Source organism: Rhodotorula paludigena (assembly GCF_050403205.1).
Source record: "Rhodotorula paludigena JCM10292 DNA, Rt_paludigena_JCM10292v1_ctg53, whole genome shotgun sequence".
Classification (NCBI taxonomy): domain Eukaryota; kingdom Fungi; phylum Basidiomycota; class Microbotryomycetes; order Sporidiobolales; family Sporidiobolaceae; genus Rhodotorula; species Rhodotorula paludigena.
Window position 1 is genome coordinate 46,252 of NW_027481405.1, and position 23,325 is coordinate 69,576.

General features: G+C 63.6%; 7 protein-coding genes across 7 annotated transcripts; 4 read left to right on the forward strand and 3 right to left on the reverse strand.

The window, feature by feature from the left end:
* Nucleotides 1-177: 177 nt before the first annotated feature.
* DPH6 (diphthine--ammonia ligase) lies at nucleotides 178-3,481 on the forward strand (the record flags this gene model as incomplete). The annotated part of the gene is made up of 12 exons (XM_076651561.1): nucleotides 178-295; nucleotides 354-589; nucleotides 776-852; nucleotides 921-1,040; nucleotides 1,145-1,205; nucleotides 1,298-1,389; nucleotides 1,470-1,909; nucleotides 1,977-2,308; nucleotides 2,399-2,912; nucleotides 2,990-3,097; nucleotides 3,155-3,250; nucleotides 3,309-3,481. 12 exons carry the CDS (start codon nucleotides 178-180, stop codon nucleotides 3,479-3,481), a joined length of 2,367 nt encoding a protein of 788 aa, XP_076502867.1.
* A 960-nt stretch (nucleotides 3,482-4,441) lies between these two features.
* Nucleotides 4,442-6,021, forward strand: JCM10292_005356 (uncharacterized protein; the record flags this gene model as incomplete). Its single annotated transcript, XM_076651562.1, has 3 exons — nucleotides 4,442-4,691; nucleotides 4,765-5,061; nucleotides 5,129-6,021. The coding sequence occupies 3 exons, from the start codon at nucleotides 4,442-4,444 to the stop codon at nucleotides 6,019-6,021; spliced, it is 1,440 nt and encodes a 479-aa protein (XP_076502868.1).
* A 359-nt stretch (nucleotides 6,022-6,380) lies between these two features.
* On the reverse strand, nucleotides 6,381-8,998 carry JCM10292_005357 (sugar porter family MFS transporter; the record flags this gene model as incomplete). The annotated part of the gene is made up of 13 exons (XM_076651563.1): nucleotides 6,381-6,547; nucleotides 6,606-6,646; nucleotides 6,705-6,744; nucleotides 6,959-7,145; nucleotides 7,208-7,265; nucleotides 7,336-7,522; nucleotides 7,580-7,946; nucleotides 8,006-8,139; nucleotides 8,202-8,354; nucleotides 8,415-8,465; nucleotides 8,528-8,622; nucleotides 8,678-8,776; nucleotides 8,859-8,998. The coding sequence occupies 13 exons, from the start codon at nucleotides 8,996-8,998 to the stop codon at nucleotides 6,381-6,383; spliced, it is 1,719 nt and encodes a 572-aa protein (XP_076502869.1).
* Nucleotides 8,999-9,719: 721 nt separating this feature from the next.
* On the forward strand, nucleotides 9,720-11,362 carry DUS4 (tRNA dihydrouridine synthase; the record flags this gene model as incomplete). The annotated part of the gene is made up of 7 exons (XM_076651564.1): nucleotides 9,720-9,822; nucleotides 9,927-10,011; nucleotides 10,132-10,436; nucleotides 10,507-10,657; nucleotides 10,717-10,972; nucleotides 11,034-11,078; nucleotides 11,141-11,362. 7 exons carry the CDS (start codon nucleotides 9,720-9,722, stop codon nucleotides 11,360-11,362), a joined length of 1,167 nt encoding a protein of 388 aa, XP_076502870.1.
* Nucleotides 11,363-11,987: 625 nt separating this feature from the next.
* On the forward strand, nucleotides 11,988-17,633 carry JCM10292_005359 (uncharacterized protein; the record flags this gene model as incomplete). The annotated part of the gene is made up of 19 exons (XM_076651565.1): nucleotides 11,988-12,636; nucleotides 12,701-12,859; nucleotides 12,925-13,304; nucleotides 13,384-14,025; nucleotides 14,087-14,314; nucleotides 14,374-14,422; nucleotides 14,485-14,645; nucleotides 14,709-14,799; nucleotides 14,858-15,104; nucleotides 15,168-15,296; nucleotides 15,361-15,577; nucleotides 15,650-15,853; nucleotides 15,931-16,084; nucleotides 16,157-16,263; nucleotides 16,321-16,385; nucleotides 16,453-16,503; nucleotides 16,561-16,619; nucleotides 16,675-16,962; nucleotides 17,023-17,633. 19 exons carry the CDS (start codon nucleotides 11,988-11,990, stop codon nucleotides 17,631-17,633), a joined length of 4,491 nt encoding a protein of 1,496 aa, XP_076502871.1.
* Nucleotides 17,634-17,804: 171 nt separating this feature from the next.
* JCM10292_005360 (uncharacterized protein) lies at nucleotides 17,805-20,337 on the reverse strand (the record flags this gene model as incomplete). The annotated part of the gene is made up of 5 exons (XM_076651566.1): nucleotides 17,805-17,910; nucleotides 17,994-19,133; nucleotides 19,192-19,586; nucleotides 19,651-20,011; nucleotides 20,078-20,337. The coding sequence occupies 5 exons, from the start codon at nucleotides 20,335-20,337 to the stop codon at nucleotides 17,805-17,807; spliced, it is 2,262 nt and encodes a 753-aa protein (XP_076502872.1).
* A 187-nt stretch (nucleotides 20,338-20,524) lies between these two features.
* On the reverse strand, nucleotides 20,525-23,048 carry TAH18 (NAPDH-dependent diflavin reductase; the record flags this gene model as incomplete). Its single annotated transcript, XM_076651567.1, has 12 exons — nucleotides 20,525-20,669; nucleotides 20,741-20,832; nucleotides 20,898-21,016; nucleotides 21,106-21,252; nucleotides 21,327-21,435; nucleotides 21,498-21,647; nucleotides 21,706-21,881; nucleotides 21,939-22,066; nucleotides 22,121-22,435; nucleotides 22,489-22,626; nucleotides 22,682-22,818; nucleotides 22,881-23,048. The coding sequence occupies 12 exons, from the start codon at nucleotides 23,046-23,048 to the stop codon at nucleotides 20,525-20,527; spliced, it is 1,824 nt and encodes a 607-aa protein (XP_076502873.1).
* Between the last annotated feature and the right edge of the window lie 277 nt (nucleotides 23,049-23,325).

Sequence of the window (23,325 nt, forward strand, 5' to 3'; positions counted from 1 at the left end):
CTCGTGCAAGCCGGTGCGAGTCGAGTGCTCGCCTGTGCACGTGCTCCTCTGCGCGGTGCGGGCTCGCCGGTGTGTCGCTGCTGAGCGCGGACTCGGCGGCGGGTGCTCGTGCCTCGGACTCGCTGCACCGCCTCGTCGCCGCGAGCACTGTGACCAACTCGGGCACTGCGACGCACGATGAAGTGCGTCGGGCTCCTCTCGGGCGGAAAGGACTCGGTCTACACCCTCCACCACTGCCTCGCCCGCGGCCACCTCCCCGTCGCCCTCGCCTCGCTCGTCCCTCCACACGGCCAAGGTCAGCCTGCCCTCCCTCGCACTCCCGTTGCAAGCTTCCAACCCTCTCCGTCCCCCAGATGAGCTCGACTCGTTCATGTACCAGACCGTCGGGTCCTCGGGCCTACAGACCCTCGCCAGCGTACTCGACCTCCCGCTCTACACCCACACCATCGCCGGCACCGCCATCAACCAGCGCGCAGAGTACGGCTCTCGCAAGGGCAAGGCCCGCGAGCAGACCCACCCCGCACACGACGACGACGACACAGACCGCGACGAGACAGAGGACTTGTTCCAGCTCCTCCAGAAGGTCAAGGTCCGCCCACGCCTTCCTCTCCACCTCCTCTCCTAAACCGTGCATCTCTGCTCGACGGCTGCTGCTTGTCGACGGCGACGACGCTCGGAAGCTGACGACTGCCTCCCTCCTTCCCTATCGACCGCCCGACCCCGACCTTCCCAATTCCACTTGTCTCTCCCGCTCAACCCTTCCACGGCACTGCAGGCCGCCCACCCCGACGTAGAAGGCGTCTCTGTCGGTGCCATCCTCTCCAACTACCAGCGCGTCCGCGTCGAGCACGTGTCCGTCCCCTCCTCCCTCTTCCCTCCTCCCTCCCTCCGCTCGACTCGTCCGTTGACCCGAAACGCAGCTGCGCGCGCCTCGGCCTGACGCCTCTCGCGTGGCTGTGGGAGCGCGAACAGAAAGAGCTTCTCGCCGAGATGGTCGACGCCGGGATGGAGTGCGTGCTCGTCAAAGTCGCAGGCGCGGGGTGGGTCCTCTCTCTCTCCTTTACCGTCGATTCTTCCGAACCTCCTTCTCGTTCTAAAGAGCAGAACTAGATTCTGACGAAGGAGGTGATCGTGGCCCGCGCAGACTCGGCGTGCAGCACCTCGGCAAGACGCTCGCAGAGATGCAGCCGACGCTCCACCGTCTTGTGCGCCCCTTTCGTCTCTCTACCACGTCTGTCCGGTCCATCAACGCACCTTCCTGACTCGACGCCGCCGCCGCCCTCACGCCCGTGTGCAGAACGAGCAGTACGAGACGCACGTGTGCGGCGAAGGCGGCGAGTACGAGACCTTTACCGTCGATTCCCCGCTCTTCCTCCGGCGCGTGCAGCTGTGCGTCCCCTCCCCCTCCCCCTCCCCTCCTCCCCTCGCTCTCGGAACTGATCCAGCGCGCGGACGGGGCGGACGCACAGCGACGAGGTGCGCGAGGTCGTCACCAACGCCGACCGCCACGCGACCGTCGCGCACCTGTACCTCTCGCGCCTCTCGCTCGGCCCGCTCAAGCCCGCCTACGCCGGCGCCGAGCGCGGCGAGGCGCGGTGGGCGCGCGCGGGGGAGCTCTGCCGGGAGGTGGTCGAGCGGCCGGGGCTGTGGGCGAGCGAGGTACGCGAGGGGGCGTGGAGGGAATGCGGGAGGGAGGCGTGGGAGCGGGTGGCTGCGGAGGGACTTGCGGAGGAGGAGGAGCAGGAGCGTGCGAGCGTCGAGAAGGGGGACGAGGAGGCGCTGCGGCTGAAGGCGTCGGCGAGGGAGACGGGCGACGGGTGGCTCTACCTCGCAGAGGTGGGCGCGCCGTCGGAGCTGTGTATGGGCGAGATTGAGGACGAGGTGCGCGCGTGCTTTGCCGCGCTCGAAGGTGCGCATCCCTCCCTGCCTCTCTCCTCCCGCGGAACGCTCACTCACTGCGCGCGCGCGAAACGCAGACCTCCTCTCGGCGCACGGCGCTTCGCTCCTCTCGCTCGCGCACCTGACGGTGTACCTCTCTCCCTCGGCGCACACGATGGCCCTCTTCCCGCGGATCAACGCCATCTACGCCGCCTATTTTGGCACCTCGCCGCCGACGCGCGCGTGCGTCGCCGTCCCCGGCCCCGGCCCCGGGGACGAGGGGGCGTGGAGGGTCAAGCTCGAGGGGGTGGCGCGGGTCGGAACGGCGGGAGAAGGACGCGGGGACGACGAGGAGAGGAAGGCGCTGCATGTGCAGAGCTTGAGCTACTGGGCCGCGGCCAACATAGGACCCTACTCGCAGGCCGTCAAGGTGCGTCTGAGCGGATCACTGGATCTCGCATCGTCGTTTGCCTTTCAACAGGGGCGAGTACTGATGAAGGCGTGCTTCATCCACGCGCAGACTGCCGGCCGCGTCTTTGTCGCAGGCCAGATCCCGCTCCTCCCCTCGACGCTCACTCTCCCGCCTCCCTCCTCCTCTTCCACCACCTCTCCCGCAGACGAAGCCGCCTTCGACTTTGCCTCGCACGCCTCTCTCTCGCTCCAGCACGCGCACCGCATCCTCTCCTCCTCGCACTTCTCGCCCCTCGCCCCCTCGACCCCGCTCGCGCTCGGCCGCGCCGAAGGCGCAATCGTGTGGCTCGCGCCGTGCGCCTCGCGCGCCGAGTGGGCGCAAAAGGTCGAGTGCTGCAGGGCCGTGTGGCGCGCGAGCGGGGCCGAGGGGACGGCGCCGCCGCCGCTTGTGGCGGTAGAGGCCGCGGCGCTGCCCAAGGGCGCAGAGGTCGAGTGGCAGATCACGTGGTGCGTGCCGCCGACGCAGGGGGCGCTGCAGGAGGATGACGAGGATAGCGAGGGGGAGGAGAGCACTGCAGCTGGGCACGGGAAGGACGTGGACAGCTGGTGCAGGATGGAGACGGGTGCGTTGTTTGCTCTACTGGTGCGACTGCTGTCGTCCAGGAGTGAAGCTGATGATCTGTATCGCATGCGCGGGCAGTTTCGAACGACACGGGTCGCCCGGTTTCGTACCAGTGCTCGCAGCGCTCTCCGGCACCTGACTCGGCGGGCCAGGACACAGTCTTTGCCATCCTCGGCTGCTCGCTTGGTATGTCTCCTCTGAATGCGTCCGCCGTGAAGTCGACTGACTCGATGCGAATAATAGGCGAGGAGCGGCCGCATGCTCTTCCGGGCATCGATCGGTCCAACCTGCACTCTATCCGGGCGTTCTACCGCCCTTCGCGCTGCACTCCTACGCAGGGTATGCACCACGCGTCTTGTCAGCCTCACCCTCATAGCTCACGTTGCCCTGTCCGCAGTCCGCAACCTCGCCTCGACCCTCCTCTCCCTTCCTCCCGCTTCCGCCACCCCGACGAAACCCGCTTCCGCGCCCGCCATCTCGTACATCCCCTCACACCGTCTCTCGATGCTCAGCGGCGTAGAGGCGCACGATGTCGTGTTTGTCATCGTGGCCGGGGCGGAGAAGCTCTGAAAAAGGGCTGCAACGGCGATGCTTCCGCCTTGCGCTTGTATGCGAATGCTGTGAGCATCACAAGTCTGCGTCCTCGAGCTGGAAGAGACTGGCGGAAGCGGCGCCGCCGCGGAACGTCGACTTGCGTTGTCGAAAGCAAAGTTGGCGATGTTGCGATGGTCATCACCCTGTTCCCGCTTCTCCGGCGGTTTGACACATGTCTCGATCTGTCTGCACCCTACGTACATTCGTTCAGAGTCCCTCGCGCAGCTGAAGCGCTAGACCTTCATCGCCTCGCAGGACCCGGGCCTTTGTACGGTCGGGCACTCTGCCTCGCTTCACCTGCGGGCCGCCTGATGCGCTCAGTCGTCGTTTTGACCTGTTCGACACGTCTTTCGCACGCGTTTGTCCGCTGCAGAGGTCTGCACGCAAAGTCGACTTTCGTCGCGGCTCGCTCCGAGTTTTCTCGCTCTTCCGCTTGTCTCGCGACATCTGCAGCCAGGGCGGTGCCTTAGCGCAGTTACGGAGGTGCTCAGCTGTATCTAGACGCTCGTACGAGACGCTCCGAGGCGACGGAAGGCTCAATGGCTACCCTCTTCTCCTCAGCTTTCGTGCGCTCTCACAAGCGCTACAGCCCACGCCAGGCTGCGACAATTCGGCAAGTGGCAGCGATACTGCGTCTCAGGCCGGCAGCCAGCCGGCAGCCTGCTGCTGCAACCCCTTGCTTTTAGAGCTTTCTGCACCGCCTTGCTGCTGGCTCTCGAGTCTGAGCGGCCTCCCGTCGCAGGCTCTGGCGCTGACCGCTCCGATCGCTCTAACCCAGAACAGTGGAGTGGGCTTGCAGGTCTCTGTCTCAAGAACACGGTCCGATCACGCTGCCCAGACGTACGGGTCTCACGTCCAGAAGGATGGCCTCGATAGTGGCGCTCGCTCTGCTTCTTGTGCTCTTCCACCTATCTGCTCTTGCTCGAGTACGTCGACATGGCCCTCTCGCAGCAGCACAGCTCCCGCGCGACGAGCGACGAGTGCAGGAAGACGGCCTTCCGCGTTGCGGTTCCGGCTGCCTCGCGCTTCGCCCCTTCGCCTCCCTCTCCGGCTCCCACAGTCGCGCAGACGGCAAGTGCGTTTTCCAACAAGGCATCCAGCTCGGCGCCGACGCAGCACGACTTCGACGAGGCGGTTCGCGTCCATGTCGCCTCGATGAACAAGACGAAGCAGGGCAGGACTGTCTGTGCGTCCCTTCCTCTCGCCCCCGCCTGTACGGTACCTGCACACAACTGACACTTGCCGCACCTACCACACAGTCACGCCCGAGCTGCACGACATCGTGCGGGACATCGTTCAGCACCCCGGCTCGTCCCTGTACGGCACCTCGAACGACCGCTGGTGGGTCAAGCAGAAGGGCTTCACCATCGGCAAGGACATCAACGGCGTCGTGCGCGTCCACTGCAAGGAGAAGGGCAATCTTGCTGCTCGCCCCGTCGCCCTCGTCGACGAGCTCTTCGGCATCATCGAGGCGGCACATGTCTGCGACGGCCAGCACCTCGGAGGCGACAGGACGTTCGAAGCAGTGCAGAAGAGCTGGGCCAAAGTGACCAAGGGTGCGCTGCTTTTGCTTCCCCTACCCAGCAGTGGACCTTCCTAACCACCCGTCACTCCTTTGCGCAGACCTCGTTCGCCTTTACATCGGCCTCTGTCCGACTTGCTCGCTTCGCTGGGTCAAGCCTTTGCAGGCGGCCGAGAAGAACGAACCGAGGAAGGCGCCACGCGCGAAGAAGGCAAGGAAGGTTGTCCAGCCGCGAAGCAAGAAGGTCAAGACGACGCCCGATGAGGTCGGCGCGGCAGCTCGCTCGAGCGCAAGCGTTCAGTCACTCGGTCCGGACCCTTTCGGGCTGCCGACCCCGCCGCCCAGCTTCTATGCCGAGTCGACCTCTGCATCGACCTTCTCGCCATCAGTTTCTTCCGACCCGCTCACCCCGCCGCCCTCTGCCACTCTCGCCGACTTCTTCCTGCCAGTTCAGACGCCCGTCAACTACCTCGCACGGCGCGAGCTCGTCGACCTCTCTGCCCCACTCACGCTCAAAGCGCTCGAGGTCACTTCGCCTTCGCCCTTCCGCGACAGCTGCTCGAGCGAGCCGATCTACTTCGGCGCGGACTACTACGCAGCCTCGTCGAGCATGTCGCGCACCGAATCGAGCGCGACGACGTCGACCCTCGCAACGTCTGTTTGCAGCGACAGCGCTAGCTGGTTCAGTTCCACGATCGAAGTCGATGCTTCCGACGGCGCAGCTGTCGACTTCGGCGAGTGGCTGAGCGAGGCGGCACTCGAGGGCTGCGAGGACGAAGAGTTCTGCTCCGGCAACGCAGCGGGTCAGACGGGCTGGAGGACGCCCACGAGGACGAGCGAGGCGAAGAGCCTCAAGCGCAGCGAGCGCGACTGGGACGACGACTGCGCCCTCGACGGCGAGCTCGACACCCTCGCAACGCCCACGCAGCGCAACCGGTCCGTCAAGCCTCTGCGGAAAAGGCGCTTCGTCGATGACTTTGACGTGCGCATCTGAGTAGAAGTTGTAGAACTGGCCCCCGTCCCTTCTTTTCTGTTCGTTTCTCAAGTTGTTGTCCTCTTGCCGTAGAACAGCTCGTACACTCTCAGCCAGTGGTCCTGGTCCCTCCTTGCATCTGGTACTTCTCGCAGCGCTCACTTTTCACGCTGGACTGCGGGATGAAGTGGGCAGAGCCGAGCCTGTTCCGAGACTGGAGGGTGTTGCACAGACGAGAAGACCTGACTATGGACATGAGGAGTGTGTACAGGGAGTGGGGGGGAGAGGGGCGAGTCGCTTCTATCAGCTTGTGCAATCCTTTAGCGAGGATGGCGAAGGCGTCGCAATATGGAGGGAGAAGCGTTCTAGCAGACCAAGGTCTACACATCACCGGCTGTCGAGCCTATGGCGGACTGCGGGCGGTCCTCGTCGGACAGACCCAGGCGCTGCCACTCGGCTTCGATTTCGGCAGTCGAATACTTGGGCATGATCTTGGCCATCTTGACGTACGAGACGCCCTCGACGTAGCCCTTGGCGAAGATCAAGTCTGTGATGGTAGAGACAGGGTGAGTGCTGACCCTTGGAGGGCTTTGTGTACCACGCACCGATTTCCTCGAGCGAACGGCCGGCGGTCTCCAGGTAGAAGCTGCACCAATGGGGGTTAGTGTGGCACCAGGACGACGGTACAGTCGAAATAGTCGTACTACCGAATGAAAGGCAAGAAGCACAGGTTGACCGCTCCGACTGGAAGAGAAAGGCATCGGTCAGCGAATGCTCCGTAGTAGGAGAAGAGGGACATGCGACGCACAGAATGCGACTGCATCGTCAAGGCGGGGTGCGACCGACGGGTGCGAGCAAAGCCGGCGAGGCGCAAAGCGGAAGGACGAGGCAGCAAGGAGACGAGAGGACAGGTCAGTCGACTCTCTCGCTGAAGTGTTCGCGAGATGAAGGGACGCACAGCAGCCCACAGCGGTCGAGGCAAGGAACGGCGGCGTAAACATGACGACCGTGAAGTTCCACAGCCAGTTGCTGATCGTCGAGACGGCGTTGGCGTTGGTGCGGGTCTTGAGCGGGTTGATCTCGGCCGGGTAGAGCCAGGGCAGCTCGAGCCAAGTGAACCCAAAGAAGGTGAGAAACAGGAAGAGCTGGGTTGCGAACGTCAGCAACGGTTGCACGAGGCGAAGCCGCACGGGTGGACTGGACGCACGCCAACAATCGAGCCATTGATGGCCGAGCTGTCCCGACCCGGAATGATGCAAGCCATGCTGGAGAAAGCCGTCGCGATGTAAGCTTGAGTAGTAAGATTAGCTCTCGAAAAAGGAGGAACAGGCGTACATGAGGAACATGGACAGCGACTGGCCGAGCGTGCCGATGTAGAAGAGCTTGCGACGGCCGACTCGGTCGACGAGCGGGAACGAGATGCAGGCAGCGAGTGCATAGACCGTGGCGAGAACCGAACCGAGGATGAGCGCCATCGTGCGGTCGACGCCGAGGTACTCTTCAAAGATGACGGTCGAGAAGTCTGTGGGTCCCGTGAGCCTGTCAGAAGCAGTCTGTCGGTGAGACGGGCGAGACGCACAGATGACGGCGTTGCATCCTCCGATCTGTTGGAAGAATTGCGTCGACGCGCCGATGATCATGCGACGCAGGTGCTGCGTCGGTCCGTTCGTGAGGAGGTCGCGCTTGCGCTGGTGGGTCTGGCCTTCGAGCGAGTCGGCGATGACCTTGACCTGGAGGATCACGACCTCTGAGTCGAACGGTGCGGGCTCAAGTGCAGCGACGACGCGCTGCGCCTCGACCATCTTGCCCTTGGAAACGAGCCAACGCGGTGACTCGGGCAGGAAGAGGAGCATGACAACAACGCCAATGGCGAAGATGCACTGCAGAGCGATGGGCACGCGCCACGAGACCGACGAGTCGAGGAACGAAAAGCCCAGATCGACCCACTGAGCATCGACGAGTGCGTCAGTGGTGAGACACGCTTGTGCTGGCCAAAGAAACGCACGTAGGAGACCATGGTGCCGGTAGAGATCATGGCTGCCTCGATGAAGACGGAAAGGCCACGCGAATGCGCCTTGGCACACTCAGCATGCCATGTCGGGATCGTCGACGTCTGAAAGCCGGTACCGAGACCAGTGACTGCCGAAGGAGACGGAGGATCAGATGAAAAGTAAGGCCGAGAGTTTAGGGCGTGCACATACCGATGCGGCCGATGATGAATTGACCGCTCTGCCAATGACCTCTGAAGGTGGTGACTTGAATCACAACACCAAAGCAGAGGATGACAGAGCCCCAAAAGATCATGCGGCGACGGCCGAGTTTGTCGCCGAAGAGGAGGGCGAAGACAGCACCCACTGCACGTCGAGGAATCAGTGCACTGGACCTTGCGGGGAGGAAGGGGCAACGAAGCGTACAGAGACAGCCAACTTCGTAGATCGCAACGTAGAAAGCGCGCAGCACCGAAGCTTCGAGTACCGATGAGGATGTGAGCTAGCGGCCCACTTCAACGAAACAGACTGGAACTCGCCGCGATACTCGCCCTGGACGGCAGCGTCCGCCAGCGGGAACGTGCGGACGAATTGGGGACTCGAGATCAAGCCTGACATGACACCCTGGTCGTAGCTGAGGAGTACAAGTCAGCAGAGACGCGCGCCGTCGATGACGCCGTGCGACTGACCCGAAGAGGATGAAGCCGCAGGATGCGGCGATGGTGATGAGAATGCCCAGCTTGTTGCCGGTGGCGCCCATGTAGGTCGGCACGCCCGAGTCATTGAGACTGCACAGGCAGGATGAGAAGGTCAGCCACTCTTGCATGAGAGAAGTTGGCTGCGATGGCGCAGACATTCGCGTCGACGCACCGAGTCCCCTCAGGCATGGTGGTACCCTGGAAGGCGCCCTTCTTTGCAATTCGGCCATGGTCGTCTGTCGGAGGCGGCGACGAGTGCGAGAACTCGCGCTTCTCAGCCTCGCGACGCACTTTGTCGGTGGTCAGACTCATAGCGTCGACAGCAGTGGAGCCTGAAGATGCAGCAGGAGGAAGAACAAGCGGAGAAGAGGGGTGCGCGAGGGCCGATTGTCGTCTGTCAGGGGAGCGACGCAGTGTCTGCGGGTGCACGACACGCGGCTACCTCTGTTTAGCATTGCCAAGGTGCACGTCAGCGGGTGCCCGCAGCACCGTCTTGCAGTCAATCAGCCTGTGAGAGCGTGGCGGCAAGGTCGGCCAGACGAGCCTGCCAAGAATTATAGCGATGCTCGTCGAGGGGCGACCTTCCTGTTTCTAGCAGAGGCGTTACGTACCCGCAGCGTCGTCAATCGACTTGTGCGTCATTGCAAGCGGCAGATGCGAGCACAGCACAGTCGAGAGGGCGCCTTGACACCAGCGAGGCAAGCGGAAGAGAGGCGCGTCGCGTCGGGCCGATCTCGGTGGTCGAAGCGGGCAGCGGAGCTCAGCCTCAGCGCCAAACAAAGACGCCGAAAGGTGCACCACGCGCTGGTACCGTAGAGCTGCTGTGCGTTGCGGAGCGAACTAAGTCCTCCACGCCAAGTTATCGCGTCAGCACGACCCCGTTCCTTGCGCCTCGCGCCTGGTCCGCCGCGTCCCCACGCTTCGCATCCGCGGGCAGACGTCCGAGCACGACGCACGTGCACACAAAGCGAGCCGCGTCGACTCGCACGGAGAGGCACAGGCAACCGCCACCTCATCACGCAGTCTGCTGAAGATGAGCTTGGGCGACGAGGCTCACGTCGAAGATGGCGGTGCGCCTGCCGAGGAGCTGTTGCCGCAGGATCTGCTGCGCGAGTTCGACGGCGTCAATGCGTGCGGTGCGCACCTCTCGTTTGCTCGCTTGCTCAGGAGGACGAACGGAAACTGAGGCTACGAACTTGCTCCCATTCTTCGCTTCGGGGCTTGCTTGGTCCGAATGCAGCTCCCATGGTACGCTACGGCAAGCTGCCGTTCCGTGCACTCGTCTCGCAGTACGAGACTCATCTCGTCTGGACTCCGATGATGCTGTGAGCTGGTATCTGCGCCTCCCCTCAAGCTGCGCTCGCCTTCCTCTTCCTGAACTCATCTGACTCCGAGTCGGACCCTTTTCTATCTGCCGAATTGCGTGCTTTCTTCAACGCTTCCAGAGCAGCCGAGTTCAGTCGGTCCGCCATTGCCCGCGACAGCGACTTCTCAACCTCCTCGACGGAGCGCGGCACCTTCTGGCTTCCCGAAGCCTCGACCTCGTCCGCACCTCCCGTCGCTGAGTGGGACCCGACTCCCGAGCCGCCACGAAGGTCCGGCGTGCACTCGGCACCGCACGGCGATGGACGGCGACGGCGCAAGGTCAAGGGGCGCGTGATCATTCAGTTTGCCGCGAACGATCCGGTGCAGCTTGCCGAGGCGGCCGAGCTCGCCAGACCGTGGGTCGACGGGATTGACTTGAACTGCGGTGCGTCGATGGCGGTCTCCCCCTGCTCTGCTCGCCACGACTGACGAGCATGACTCGGTTGCGAGAGCAGGCTGCCCGCAAAAGTGGGCGTATCACGAAGGAATCGGCTGCGCGCTGCTGCGCAAGCCGGAATTGGTGCGGGATCTGGTCCGCACAACGAAGCAGCGGCTCGGGTGGAATTTCCCCGTGAGCGTAAAGATCAGGATAGATGACGACCCTGCGTGCGTCTCGCTCAATCCGCCGGTCGCAGTGTCCTGGACTGACGGTCTTCCACGTTCAGGCGGACCCACGAGCTTGTCACCTCTGCGCTCGCGGGCGGTGCCGATATTCTGTCCGTGCATGGCCGGACACGACATCAATCTTCGGACGGGCACCCCGTCAATCCCGAAGGCATTGCCTTTGCCGCGAGCTGCGCCAAGGGTGCCGTTCCTGTCGTTGCGAATGGCGACGTCTTTACGCGTGAAGAAGGCGAGGCGCTCAGGAAGAGAACGGGTGTGCGCGGCGTGATGAGTGCTCGAGGATTGCTGGCGAATCCGGTGCGTCTGCAGCAGACCCTTCTATGGAGTAACCGTTGCTGACTTGATCTGTGGTGCGCAGGCGCTTTTTGCTGGCTACGACGTGACACCTCTCCCAGCGATCCAGGTGCGTCGTTCCTCTCACAGCCGAGCCTCGCATCGCCTCTGACGCCCTCGAAAATTACGCAGGAGTTCGTTCGACTCTCGACTGCGCACGGCCTCATCTTCCCGCTCTTCCACCGTCACATGTCGTACATGCTCGAGACGGCCTACTTCCGCACGCGCAAGGATCGCATCGCGTTCAATGCGCTTGCGAGCTATGCCGGCGTGCTCGATTGGCTCGAGGAGGAAGGATGTATGGCGCAAGATGGGACGGACGCAGCGGGGAGGGGCATCGTCAAGAAGTGGTGAGCGCCCGAGCGCGACTTGCAACTAGAAGAGCGGACCAGCCCTGATCATCGTCGCTAGAGCCGGCCTGTTGAGCGATTGCTCGGCCGGTAGCCACCCATGGTGAGCTACTTGGCACACGCTTGAGCTCAAACGTGCTGTGCCTAGCGCGGCAGACCAGCGAGAGAACGAGGACATCGCAGCAGCAACCGCGGACTCAGCTCGTAAGGCGGCGCCCGAGGATCTCAAGGCCGGCTAGCGGACTGAATGCTAGGGGCAGTGGGATCATCTTGGCCCATTCTGAGCGCAGGGGAGTCGCTGATGAGAGGGCAAAGCAGGCGGGCGAATGCTGGACGAGTGGCCACCTCTCGACACATTCGGACAGACGCGAGTAACGAGCATGCAGGTCTCTGATGCTCGCTGCGCCAACTCGCAAGGCTTGCTGGTCTCTCGGAGAGGCTGCGAGCGTTTCCCCCGCCTCATCGTGAATGTCAACTCGCCGCCGTTGTTTTCCTCTCACGAAATCGCCTCATACCGCGAGCTACCGGGCTAGAGGCGCAGCTACGCTACAGAGACCGGCAGCTTCAGCCTCCGCCGCTTCGCGCGGGCCCGCGAGCCCTCTGCACTTCTCCCCGCCCCGCCCTGTGCGATGGCGTACGGCTCGGTGGTGCAGCGCACGCGCACAACGACGAAGACGCGTACGAGCACTGCGACTAGCACCAGTACAAGCACCGCCACCACCTCGCGGCGCAAGCTTCTCCCGTCTTCGTCCTCGTCATCGTCCTCGTCCGCGTCGAGCGACGACAACATCAGCAGACCGCGCTTCTCGTCGTCCCGTCGCCGCTTAGACGCCGACAGCGACAGCAGCAGTGCCGAGTCCGACTTCGACAAGCAGGTCAAGGCCGAAGCCCGCAGGGACGCCCGCGAGTCGCGCGACAAGGCGGACCGGACGCGCATCATCAGCGAGCGCAGGGCGTACAAGAAGCGCGGCGAGGCCATTCCGCCCGAGCTCAAGCTCCCGCCGAAGGGCAAAAAGGGCGGCGGGAAGGACCTCAAGGGCGCTACGGGTCGGAAGAGCAAGGACGACGAGCAAGCGGTGCTGGACCTCTTCCGCCACTCTGACAAGGGCAAGGGCAAGGCGCGCGCGAACTACAGCTCAGGCGACGAGCGTGCTCCGACCACTACGACACGGGCATTCGACCGCAAGGCAAAGCGACGCGAGGTCGAGGCGAGGACGGGTCTGCGCCTCATTAACGGGCACAGCGACACGGACGAAGATGACGGCGGTGCCGACGAGGGTGCGTCCTGTCTCTCCCTTCCGCTCCTGCTGCTGAGCGATGCCGACTCGCTCCCCTCGAGCAGTGATGCACGCCCTGCGCAACGACAACGGCCTCTCGGACAACGAAGAAGAGGTCAAGAAGCACCTCGCGCGGCGCTGGGTCAACAAGAAGAACCCTAGCGCGATGAGTGCGCGTCGCAAGGCTCTCGAGCTCAAGTACAATCCGCTCGTCAAGCTCCTCAGTGCGTTTCCGTCGCTGTGCCTCCCTCGCTCGTCAAGTTCCTGACTTCCGAGTGTCTGCATTCAGACGTTCAGATCACGGTCATCTCCACGCCAGACAAGCCCGTCGACTCGGACGAAGAGCGCCGCGCAGCCGCCAACGCGCACATCGTCAATCTGACGGACGACGAGTCTGGGCCGGACACCGACTGGGATACGGACGGTATGGGCGAGTTGAATGGTTCGATCCGCCCTCGCCCTCGCCCTGCCGCGGCGCAGAGAAAGGTCAAGACGGATGAGTCGTCCTCGCCAGTCAAGCGCGAGGGAGATGACGAGAAGAAGCCGAGGGTGCTCAAGCTCGAGATGGACGAAGACGTCAAGCCGTCCGCCCTTCGTCCGCAGCCACCAAGGTTTGGAACTGGAGCGCGTCTTTCCAGCCCTGCCGATGTCAAGCCGTCGATCATCGAGGTGCGTCGGTGCCCGACATGACTCCTCGGGAGGGGGCTGTTGACCTCGCACCTCTGCATGACCTGACGTCCTCTCGCAGCTTAGCGATGACGAGCCTGAGCCGTCTACGCAAGAGGAGGACTCGGACGCCCCTCCCGCTCCTGCCCTCGCCGCTGCTCTCGTAGCGAAGCCGCGCCTGTCTCTCTCGCCCGACATCAAGCCCTTCGCCTCGACCTCGACCGCACGCAACGCACCCCTCCCCGCTCCTGCGCCGATGGAGCTTGACCGTTACGATGAGGACAGCGGGGCCGAGCCCGACACGGAGCCTTCCGATGCCGAGGCGGACGAGAAGCCGATCGCCGCGCCCGGCGCGAGCGAAGCGCCGCACTTCCCGGCGCACTCGCACGGTGGCTCACAGACAGTCTCTCAGCGCGTCAAACCCGAGCCCGTCGAGCGCCGCGTCAAGCTCGAGGAGGTCGACGGCGAGGGCGACGAGGGCGAGCACGAGGATGCGTATGTGCGCGGAATCAAGGAGGCGCAGGCGAAGCGGCTGCGCGAGGAGAGGCGCGCGAAGGCGCAGGAGGCGGTGGTGAGAAGTCAGCGGCTCAGGGTCGAGGAGGAGCGGAAGAAGAGGAACGATGGCGTAGCGGACGACAGGGCCACGGATGAGGACGAGCAGGACGAGCAGGACGAGGAGGCCGAGCTGCCGATGTGGGAAACGAACAAGAGGCAGCGCGTTGAGGTGCGTCTTTCCTCTTTTCCCGTTCGTTCGCCATGCTGATACGCAAGGGGTGACTGCGCAGGCGCGCGAGAACTGGCCCCAGCCTGTGCGGAAAGGCCGCCCGAAGTTCCAGCTTCTGAACGCACAGCAGGCCAACACGGGCCCGCACTCGTTCGTCACCTTCGACGGTTCGCGCGCGCAGATCCCCGCGCCGGTCAACCGCTTCTTGCGGCCGTACCAGCGCGAAGGCGCCGAGTTCCTGTTTGCGCAGTACAGGAAGGGCATGGGCGGAGTGCTCGGTGATGACATGGTGCGCTTCGAGGTCTTCCGGTATGCACGAGTGCAACACTGACGCGTGGAAATGTACAGGGCCTCGGCAAGACGATCCAGGTCATCGCGTTCCTCTCGGCTGTCATGGGTCCGCTTCTTCTCGTCATATACTTACGTTTCAGTGTGCTGACGTCGTCGGCGCTTGAACAGGCAAGCAGGGCCTCAAGAAGTACGACGAGGGCAAGCGCAAAGACGCTATCAACGACCGCGACGAGGACGACCCGCTCGACCGCCCATCCGACATTGGTCCAACGTGCCTCATCACATGCCCCGTCGCCGTTGTGCACAATTGGGAGCGCGAGTTTCAGACGGTGCGTTCGCAGCGCCTACCTCGCATGCGACAGACTGACGCTGATGCCGGGCGTGCCTCACAGTGGGGCTACTTCGATGTCGGGATCTACGCCGGCAACAAGCAGGAGAAGGCGAGCGTTTTGCGTCGCTTCGACCTCGGCTACCTCGACGTCCGTAAGTCTGCTGGAGCCCGCCGAGTCTCGAAATAACCCCTGACATGCTGTGTTCTCAGTCATTGCGGGCATCGAGACGGTGCGCGACAACGTGGACGAGCTGATCAAGCACGACTTCACGATCCTCGTCGTCGACGAGGCTCACCGCGTCAAAAACCCCAAGTCCGGCACCACGATCGCTCTCAACCGCTTTCCGACGCAACTTCGCTACGGCCTGACGGGAACTGCGATTCAAAACCGCCTGAGCGAGTTTTGGTGCATCCTCAACTGGGCTGTGCCGGGTTGGGTTGGGACGCGAAGGCAGTGGTGCGTTTCTGGTCGTTCGCCTGCTCTGTCGTCTGTCTTTACTCACGTTGCGAAGCGTGACAGGGAGGATCTTGTTTCCCGCCCGCTCAAGTTCGCGCAGCAAGCCGACGCTACGGATGAAGAGCTCGCGCTGGGTCGCACGCGTGCTATGGCGCTCGTCAGCTCGCTCCTGCCGAACTTCTGGCTCCGCCGGTACGTGTCGCGCCTCTCGGTCGCTTCCCGCTGATCCGAGCTGATGTCGCTATCTGTACTGCAGCACGAAGGACAGCGTCAGGCTACAGCTTCCGAAGAAGACGGACAACGTCGTCATCTGCCCGCTCACTGAGCTGCAGCGCGATGTTTACACGCGTCTGCTCGAACTCGAGGACGTCCAGATCATGCTCACGGCCGATGATCCCTGCCCGTGCGGCGAGGTCGATGATCAAGGGCTGCCGTTTCGCCGCGGCAGTTGCTGCGAGCAGAAGTGGACGCAGGTGCGTCGCCAAGGTCTGCCTGCATCGACACAACTTCCCAGCTGACGCTCGATTCTGGATTCCCCCGTGCAGCTCATCTTCAAGTACATCACGCTCTTCCAGAAAGTTTCGAACCACCTCAGCTTGATCTACCCGGACAAGGAGGACAAGACGCACAACCCGACAAAGTACGCCCAGGACCTCGAGTGGGTTCGCGCCGCCTTTCCGGACGACTGGCAAGAGCGCAAGCCCGGTTTGGCACTCTACCTCGACCCGGAGCTCTGCGGCAAATGGAAGGTGCGCTCGGGCGATCCTTGCATCTCGCACGGTGCACGTCCGCTGACTCGGCACCGTGTATTGCACGTGCTGAACAGATTCTTTGCGAGCTTCTCGAGGTCTGGCATGCCCATGGCGACAAGGTCCTCATCTTCTCGATGTCGCTCAAGATCATCGGCCTTCTTAAGAGCATGATGGACACGACGCGGTACCGCTTCCTCACGCTCGATGGTAGCACCCCGCAGGATGACCGTGCGTCGCTCGTTACGGCTCGAGTGCGACGCTTGGCAGCATAGGACTGACTCGCATCTGGGCATCGCGCAGGCATGCCTCTTGTCGACGCTTTCAACGATCCCGAGTCGGACGTCTTTTGCTTCCTCATCTCGACGCGCGCCGGAGGTGTTGGCCTCAACTTGACGGCCGCCAACCGCGTGAGCCGTCAGCCCGTCGTCCTTCTCGAAAACCTCGTATTGATCTCTCTCGCACAGGTGGTCATCTTCGACCCCAACTGGAACCCCGCTCACGATTTGCAGGCCATGGACCGCGCGTATCGGCACGTCGTCTCGTTACCCTGCGTGCCCCTCAGCTGCCGTGACTTACTCCATCGGCTCTTTCCGCAGCTTCGGCCAGCGCCGCGAAGTCAACGTCTACCGCCTCATCGGCGCCGGCACGTACGTATGGCTTCTCCGTTCGCTTGCCTACATGAGCTGACCTGCTCCACGCGATAGTCTCGAAGAGCTCATCTACAACCGCCAGCAGTACAAGCGCGCCATCGCCAACACGAGTTGTACGTCGAGGTGTGCGATGCAGCCGGGGCGCTCCGCTGACCTTCCCTGTCGCAGACGATGCTCATGCCGAGCGCCGCATGTACACGGGTGTCGAAGGCGAGGGGAAAGCCGTACAGGGCGAGCTGTGGGGCGTCAAGAACATCTTCCAGTTCCGCGACTCGAACTCGCTCACCGAGCATGCGATCCGGCGCACCAATCTCGAGGAGCTCGAGTATGCGCTGCGCCACTCGAGCATCTTCGAGACGGACGACGGCGGTAAGATACAAGAGTTCGACGAGCCGAACGAGGAGGAGGTCGTGGCGGAGGTGACTGGCTACAGCAAGAAGGCCGAGCCGACCAATGGTGCGTTCGATCACTTCCTGTCGGCGCGGACCCGGTACTGACCCGTTCGGTGGCCTGTAGCGATGTCGCCCGAAGAGCTCGCAAAGCACGAGAAGCACCTCGCCGAGCAGGCCGAGATCGCCAACATCCTCGCCGGCGCGCGCACGACCGTGAGCGACGCGACATTGGGCGAGTCGAGCATCGAAAAGGCGCACGCGCATGCTGCAATCCACGGCCAGCAGCATCAGTCAAAAGCTATCCCCGGCCCCAGCAAGGTCAGCACGGCGGTGCGCGATGGCAAGGGCAAGGGCAAGGGCAAGGCGGCGGCCGCGGCGAAGCGCAAGTCGGCTGCTGCGCTCTTGACCGACGAGGACGACGCGCCATGGGACCCGCTCAGTCGCGGCCGCCTGTCCGCTGCCGGCGGGAAGAAAGCCTCTTCGCCGTCTGCGCCGAAGAAGGTCAAGGTCGAGCCGGGTGCGCATACGGGTGGCCTGTTCGCGAGCGCGGGACTCGACGACAATGCCGAGCCGGAGAAGGTGCTCCTCGCGTCAGGCTACGACGGGACCGACGGTGTGCAGCGCTTCATGCGCGAGCTTGAGGCGTGTCGCGACAACCGCCGCAAGAAGGCCATGCTTGAGGGCGTCGTCGAGCGCTACAAGCAGAGTCGCATGAAGGAGGAGATGGAGGAGTGAGGGGAGCTCGCCTGTTCTGTCTTTTGTGTAGCACCACCCCCGCTTGTCGTTGTGTACCCTACCGTCCTTGCCATGCATGCAATCTCTTCGTTCTTGCCAGCCACTGCGTCCGATGAACCGTGAGCAGAGTTACAACAACAACGTCGGCGGACTGCATAGATGAGAAAGTGTCTAAGCAGCACTGGCTGTCCGTCCAAAACGCCTCTTCTGAGCCGCTTCGAGCGCCTCGGCCGCCTTCATTGCGCGCCACTCGCAGCCGTCTTCGAATTCGCATGTCCTGTGCAACATTCGAGCAACGATGGTCAGCTTTCCGGTGACGAAGCACTCGCGACGCGACGAAGGTGAGCTTCGCAGACGTGCCTGCACCGGTTCACTTCGCTAAGCGCAACGCCGACGGGTTCGCGCTCTCCGCGCCAGTACGCGACGACATTCTCGAGCCAGGCGTCGAGCTCGACGGGGTCGTTCGCGAAGGACTCGGTGCCGATGTGCGAAGGATCTGCATCCGGGTCGAGAGCGGTGGATGCCAGAGAGGCGGGCGAGGCAGCGCGCGGAGGCTCGGTCGCCGACGCTATCGGCAGGACCGCGGCCGGATCGGGCGTCGCTGCGGAATCGACGGCGGACGCTGAAGTCGCAGGTGGCGGCAGTGGCCGCTTGCGCAGGTTGTACCTCGATGAGCGCACCGGCAACGCAGGTGCAGGTGCCTCGCTCGAGCCGTTGGCGGAGAATTGCGAGTTGAACGGCAGGGCGAACGCTTCTGCAGACGCAGCGAGAGAAGACGAGGTGACATCCGCTGGTGGAGGGACGTCGAGCGGGATCGGCAAAGACGGATTCGCGAGGAAGGGGAGTTGCGAGTCTTCAAGTTGCGAGTCGACGATGTCAATCTCGTCGACGCCCGCGGATACAGGCGCGCCCGCCGCTGCACCCGCGGCGACGGGAGGAGCAGCCTCTTCGGCGCTCATTCCCCGCAGACTCAGCTCGAGCGCCCTGCGCAAATCCTCCTCCTCGTCCGCCTCCCTCTCGGCCCTTCTGCGCTTCTCCGCTCCCTCGCTCCCCTCCGCATCCTGCACATCCTCTGCGGCGCCCGCATCGCGCGCACGCTTCTCCGCCCGGGTCGGCCGGCGCGACTTCCACCGCCCACGCGCAGGTTCGCGCAGGCGGTAGCTGATCTCCATCTCGTCGCTCAGCCAGGCGCTTCCGCCGGCCGAGGAGAGGAGCGCGCCGTACTGCTGCAGCGTGGCAACGAACTGCTCAAGCGTGGTCGCGCGGCTGAGCGTTGCGAGGAGGGAGGGTGAGCCGGAGAAGATCGGCGCGAGAGAGGCAAGAAATGCAGAAGAAAGCGTCGCGGTCGGTGAGAGGGCGAGGTGAGTGTAGAGGCGCGGCCAGGAGAAGGCGCTGGGCGAAGACGACGACGAGATGAGCGAAGTGAGGAGGCGATGATACAACATAAGCTGCAAGCGGGCCGGCCGCGACTCGGCGTGTGACGGGATCGATGCGTTGAAGCTGTGGACAATAAAGGTTAGTGCGCTGATCGCACGAAAGAAAGAAGAGCGAGACTCACCGAGTCTTCGTGTCGCTCAAAACGAATGTCCATCGCGGCGTGCCGGCTGCCTCTTCTACGCCATCAACGTCGGTCGTGAGGTCGACTAGAAGGGCCTCCGTAACGCCGTCTTTTGATCGGCCGTTGAGCGCATGCTTCGGCGACGGGACGGGCGAGAAGAAGTGCTCCAGAGTGTGCTGCTCGGCGGCCTGGTGGCTCGGCGTCTCCGGCGACGCCTCGCGCTTCTTGCCCTTCTTACGCGCTGACGCGCGTGACGGTGTGGCGGGAGGGGCGAGTCGCACGGGAGGGTCGGCGGATGGCGGCGGTTTGGGAGGGACGAGGTCACGGCGCTCGACTTCGTCGCAGACGCCGAAGACCAGAAAGTCCCCAACCCAGCCGAGCACGGGTAGCTCTCGCTGCAGTGCATTTCCAGTCAGCGCACCAGACATGGGAGGGGGAAAAGAAACGGCAGAAACGCACGACCCGGCCCGTTTCGATGAGCGCGTCGAGACAGACGCACGTGTTGAGCACACGTAGCGCCCACCACTCCTCCTTGCCCGTGACCTCGACCTTGACCTCCTGCAGCTCGCCCATGACCTCGCGCTCGATCTGCGCGTGCACCTCCTTGCCGCGGTCAAGCACCTTCTCTCGCCGCACCGTGCGCCGCGAGTCGACGGCGATGGTCGTGCCAGCGACAGTGGTGATGGCAGCAGGGCGCTCGAGCGGAGGGAGGTAGGGCTTCGTGGCGAGGCGGTACGAGTGCTGAAACTCGCACCACGAGGGTCCGCTCAAGTCGGAAACGGAGAGGGCGCCCCATCCTCGTCTCTGGCGGTAGCGTTTCCTGCAAGCAATGCAGATTTCGTCAGTGCACGCGGTGGTCAACGACGAGGGAGACGAAGCGGCGCACCACAAGCTCGTCGGTTGCTCCTCGACGGAAGCAGCCTCAAGATCCTGAGTGAGCAGCGTGCGCGAGTCTTCTGAAGCCCTAGACGCCTCTCCTTGGCCCTCGAGCGCCACCTCGACGTGCGCGGTCCTGACCGATCGCTCAACTGCGCCTGCTCTCGCCGCTTGTTCGAGCTCTTCCAGCTGACCGTCGAGGGCAGCGTCGGTGTAGTCGAGCTCGTCGCCATAGTCTGACGACGCAGCAGAGCCAGGCACAGCACTCATCGCGCGAGCATTGCGGGCGGGCGGAAGGTGGCGGAGGTCAAAGGTCAACTCGGCGATCAAGTTGACTTCTCGCGCGAGTAGTGCGGGAGGACAGCTGGATCGCTCATTAGCTCTCCTAGCGCCTGTCCAAAGTAATCGGAAGATTGCGAAATAGCGCGTCTAGTGCGTCCTCCCTCCCTCGTCCCGCTCAACCCCAAGTCTCCTCGACCAGCCTGCCGCACCTCTCGAGCGCGTCCCAGTACTTCTCCGCCTCCTCCTCGGACATACCGCCCTTGTCGCGCACGACGGCGAGCATGGCCTTTTTGACCGCCTTGGGCATCTGCGTCGACGAGCTGCGCCGCGCCGCCGACTTTCAGTCAGCACCAGTGCGCAAAGGGGACGAGACGCGGGACTTGTGACGCACCCGCACACGTAGAGGTACCCGTCTCGCTGGAGGTAATCCCAGATCTGGTCCGCAAAGAGCGGGATGCGGTGCTGCACGTAAACCTTGTCCTCCTGCGGCACGCTCAGCATCAGTACAAACACAAGCACGTGCACCACACAGCGAGGAAGCTACGCACCTGGTCTCGGCTCGGTGCAACGCTGAGCGTAAGCGTGCCGTCGGCGACAAGCTGGTCCCAGTACGAGCGGAAGTAGAAGTCCTTGCTCGAGCTCCTGCAGCCGAAGAAAAGGAGGTTCTCTGCGTGCCACCACCGACCAGAAGAATCAGCAATGCTGCAAGCTTCGGTTGCACGACGAGCTGAATGTGTGGAGCGGGGCGAGACGCACCTTTCGCGCCGGCCCTCACCCTCTCTTCGAGCAGCGCCCTGAATGGGGCGACGCCCGTCCCGGGTCCGACCATAATCAGCGGTGCGGCCGCCGACGGAGGCAGCTTGAGCGTGCCCGACTTGTCGAACCGGATCGGGAGGCGTGCGCCTGGAGCACACGAGCGTTGGGGCGGTCAGCTCAAGTATGGTCGACGACCCTAGAGCAATGGAGAAGGATCGCACCAGGTGCGAGGGTAGAGAGATAGGTCGTTGCGAGTCCCTTGCGCGGGACAGAGAGGATCGTCTTGTACTTGACGATCGCGACGAGGAGGTCGACCTTGCCGTTGTGGGACTGTCAAATTCACACTCGTCAGTTGGGCTCGGCCCTTGACACAACAAGCTGCAGCGACTCACAGCAGGGGATGACGAGATGGAGAACCCTCGCGGGCGGATCGGCGGGAGCAGGTCGAGGATGTACTCGGGCGGGATCTCGGCCTCGCGGAACTCATACAGCACCTCGTTGATCGTCCGACGAGGGCGAATCGTGTAGTCTATCAGGTCATCCTGTCATCCGAACAAGGTCAGCGAGATGCGTAGCATCCGCAGATCGCAACAAACACACTTGTCCGGCCGGCTCGCAGAACCAGCGCAGCTTCTCCTCCTTGTCGCCCTCTGAGAAGGCGGCCAGCCACTCGAAGAACGACTGCCGCGGAACCGATGAGATGTCGAGCTCGTAGGTAAGGAGGTAACGGAGAGTCGTGCGGAAAAGTGTGGGCAAGTGCGGAGGAAGCGGTTGATCTGTACCGCAAGCCGGATTAGCGATGCTACTCGCCTCGGCTACAGGCATTCACGCACTTGGATCTGATGCAGAGACGGTGTAGATGTCGTCGGCAATGTCGGTCCACCTCACCGTCTCGAGGAACCGATCGACCTCTTCTGACGAGTTCTGCGGGCGCAGCTCGAGCACGTCTCCCGCTTGGTATCTGCGCAACCTTCACGTCAGTACGCGGACATCCATGAACGGGCCTGATACGCACAGTCGTGTCCGCTCATTCTCCTCGACATCCTCGAGCTCGAGCTCGATCTCCCGCACATCCTGGTACCAATCCTCCGCCGTCACGCGCTCATTCTTCACCAGCCGCGCCCACCGCGCGTCGTCGGTCCAGAGCAGCGGTGCGTCGTCTGCTCGTGCTCGCGCGGACGAGGAAGAGGGCGAGGCGACCTTCTCAAGCCGAATGCGGGCGGGAGGAAGCGCGGTGGGCGGTAGGGGGACGAAGCCAGGTGCAGGAGGATGCAGCGGGTCGACGGCGGCGAAGAAGGTGTCAAGCCAGCCCGGGAAAGTCGATTCGACGCTACAATCGCAACATCAGCAGCGGTCGAGCGGGAGAGAGGGCTCAAGACGCACCCCCACTCGTTCTGGTCGTCTCCCTCGCCTCGATCGACGACGGCATGTGCGCCGAGCGAGTCTAGCCGGCGCGACAGCTTCTTGCCCACCCAGTTGTACTTGCCGTAGCTCGAGTCGCCGAGCGCAAAGACGGCGTATCTGCATGCACGCATTGTCAGCTCGGTCGACGCGTGCTCCCGGGCGAAGGACGCACCGCAGATCTTCGAGCAGGTCGGGCGGCAAGCCCGGATGGAGCAGGGCTGTCCAGAGCGGGACGAACTGCGGCGGAGTGTGGCCGTTTCCGGTAGTCGGGACGACAAAGACGACGAGGCCGTGTTCGAGCAGCTCAGCCTGCCCATCGCGAGTCAGCTGGAGCTCTGCACGGGCCTCTCATGGCGCCAGACGGGACGCACCTGGTCGAACTGGGCGACGCTCTTGACGGTGACGGCCCAGCCCTCCCTCCTCCCGCGCCGTCCGATGCGCTCGGCGATGTCGATGGCTGTCCCCGTCACAGACGCGTGCAGCACGAGCAGCGTTCGGCCCTCGAGCGGGAGAGGCGAGTAGGCGTCGGCGCCGTTCATCGGACAGAAGGAGGCGGTGCTGCCCGAGATCAGAGGCCGAAGATGGCCCAGCGAGGGTCGCGGCTGACTTGCTAGCTAGACACGAGAGAGTGCTGCACACACGAGACTCCACGAATGCGGGCAAGCAATGAGGGTGGAGCCAGAAGGACGGTCGCGTGCTGGGCAGATTCTCGAGTGCTCGGTGTCGGCTGCTGGAAGGGACAGCCGGGGAGCGAACAACCTCAGTCATGCCTCTGATATGACTTGCACTGGCCGTAGACCCTATCGCGGGCGAAGT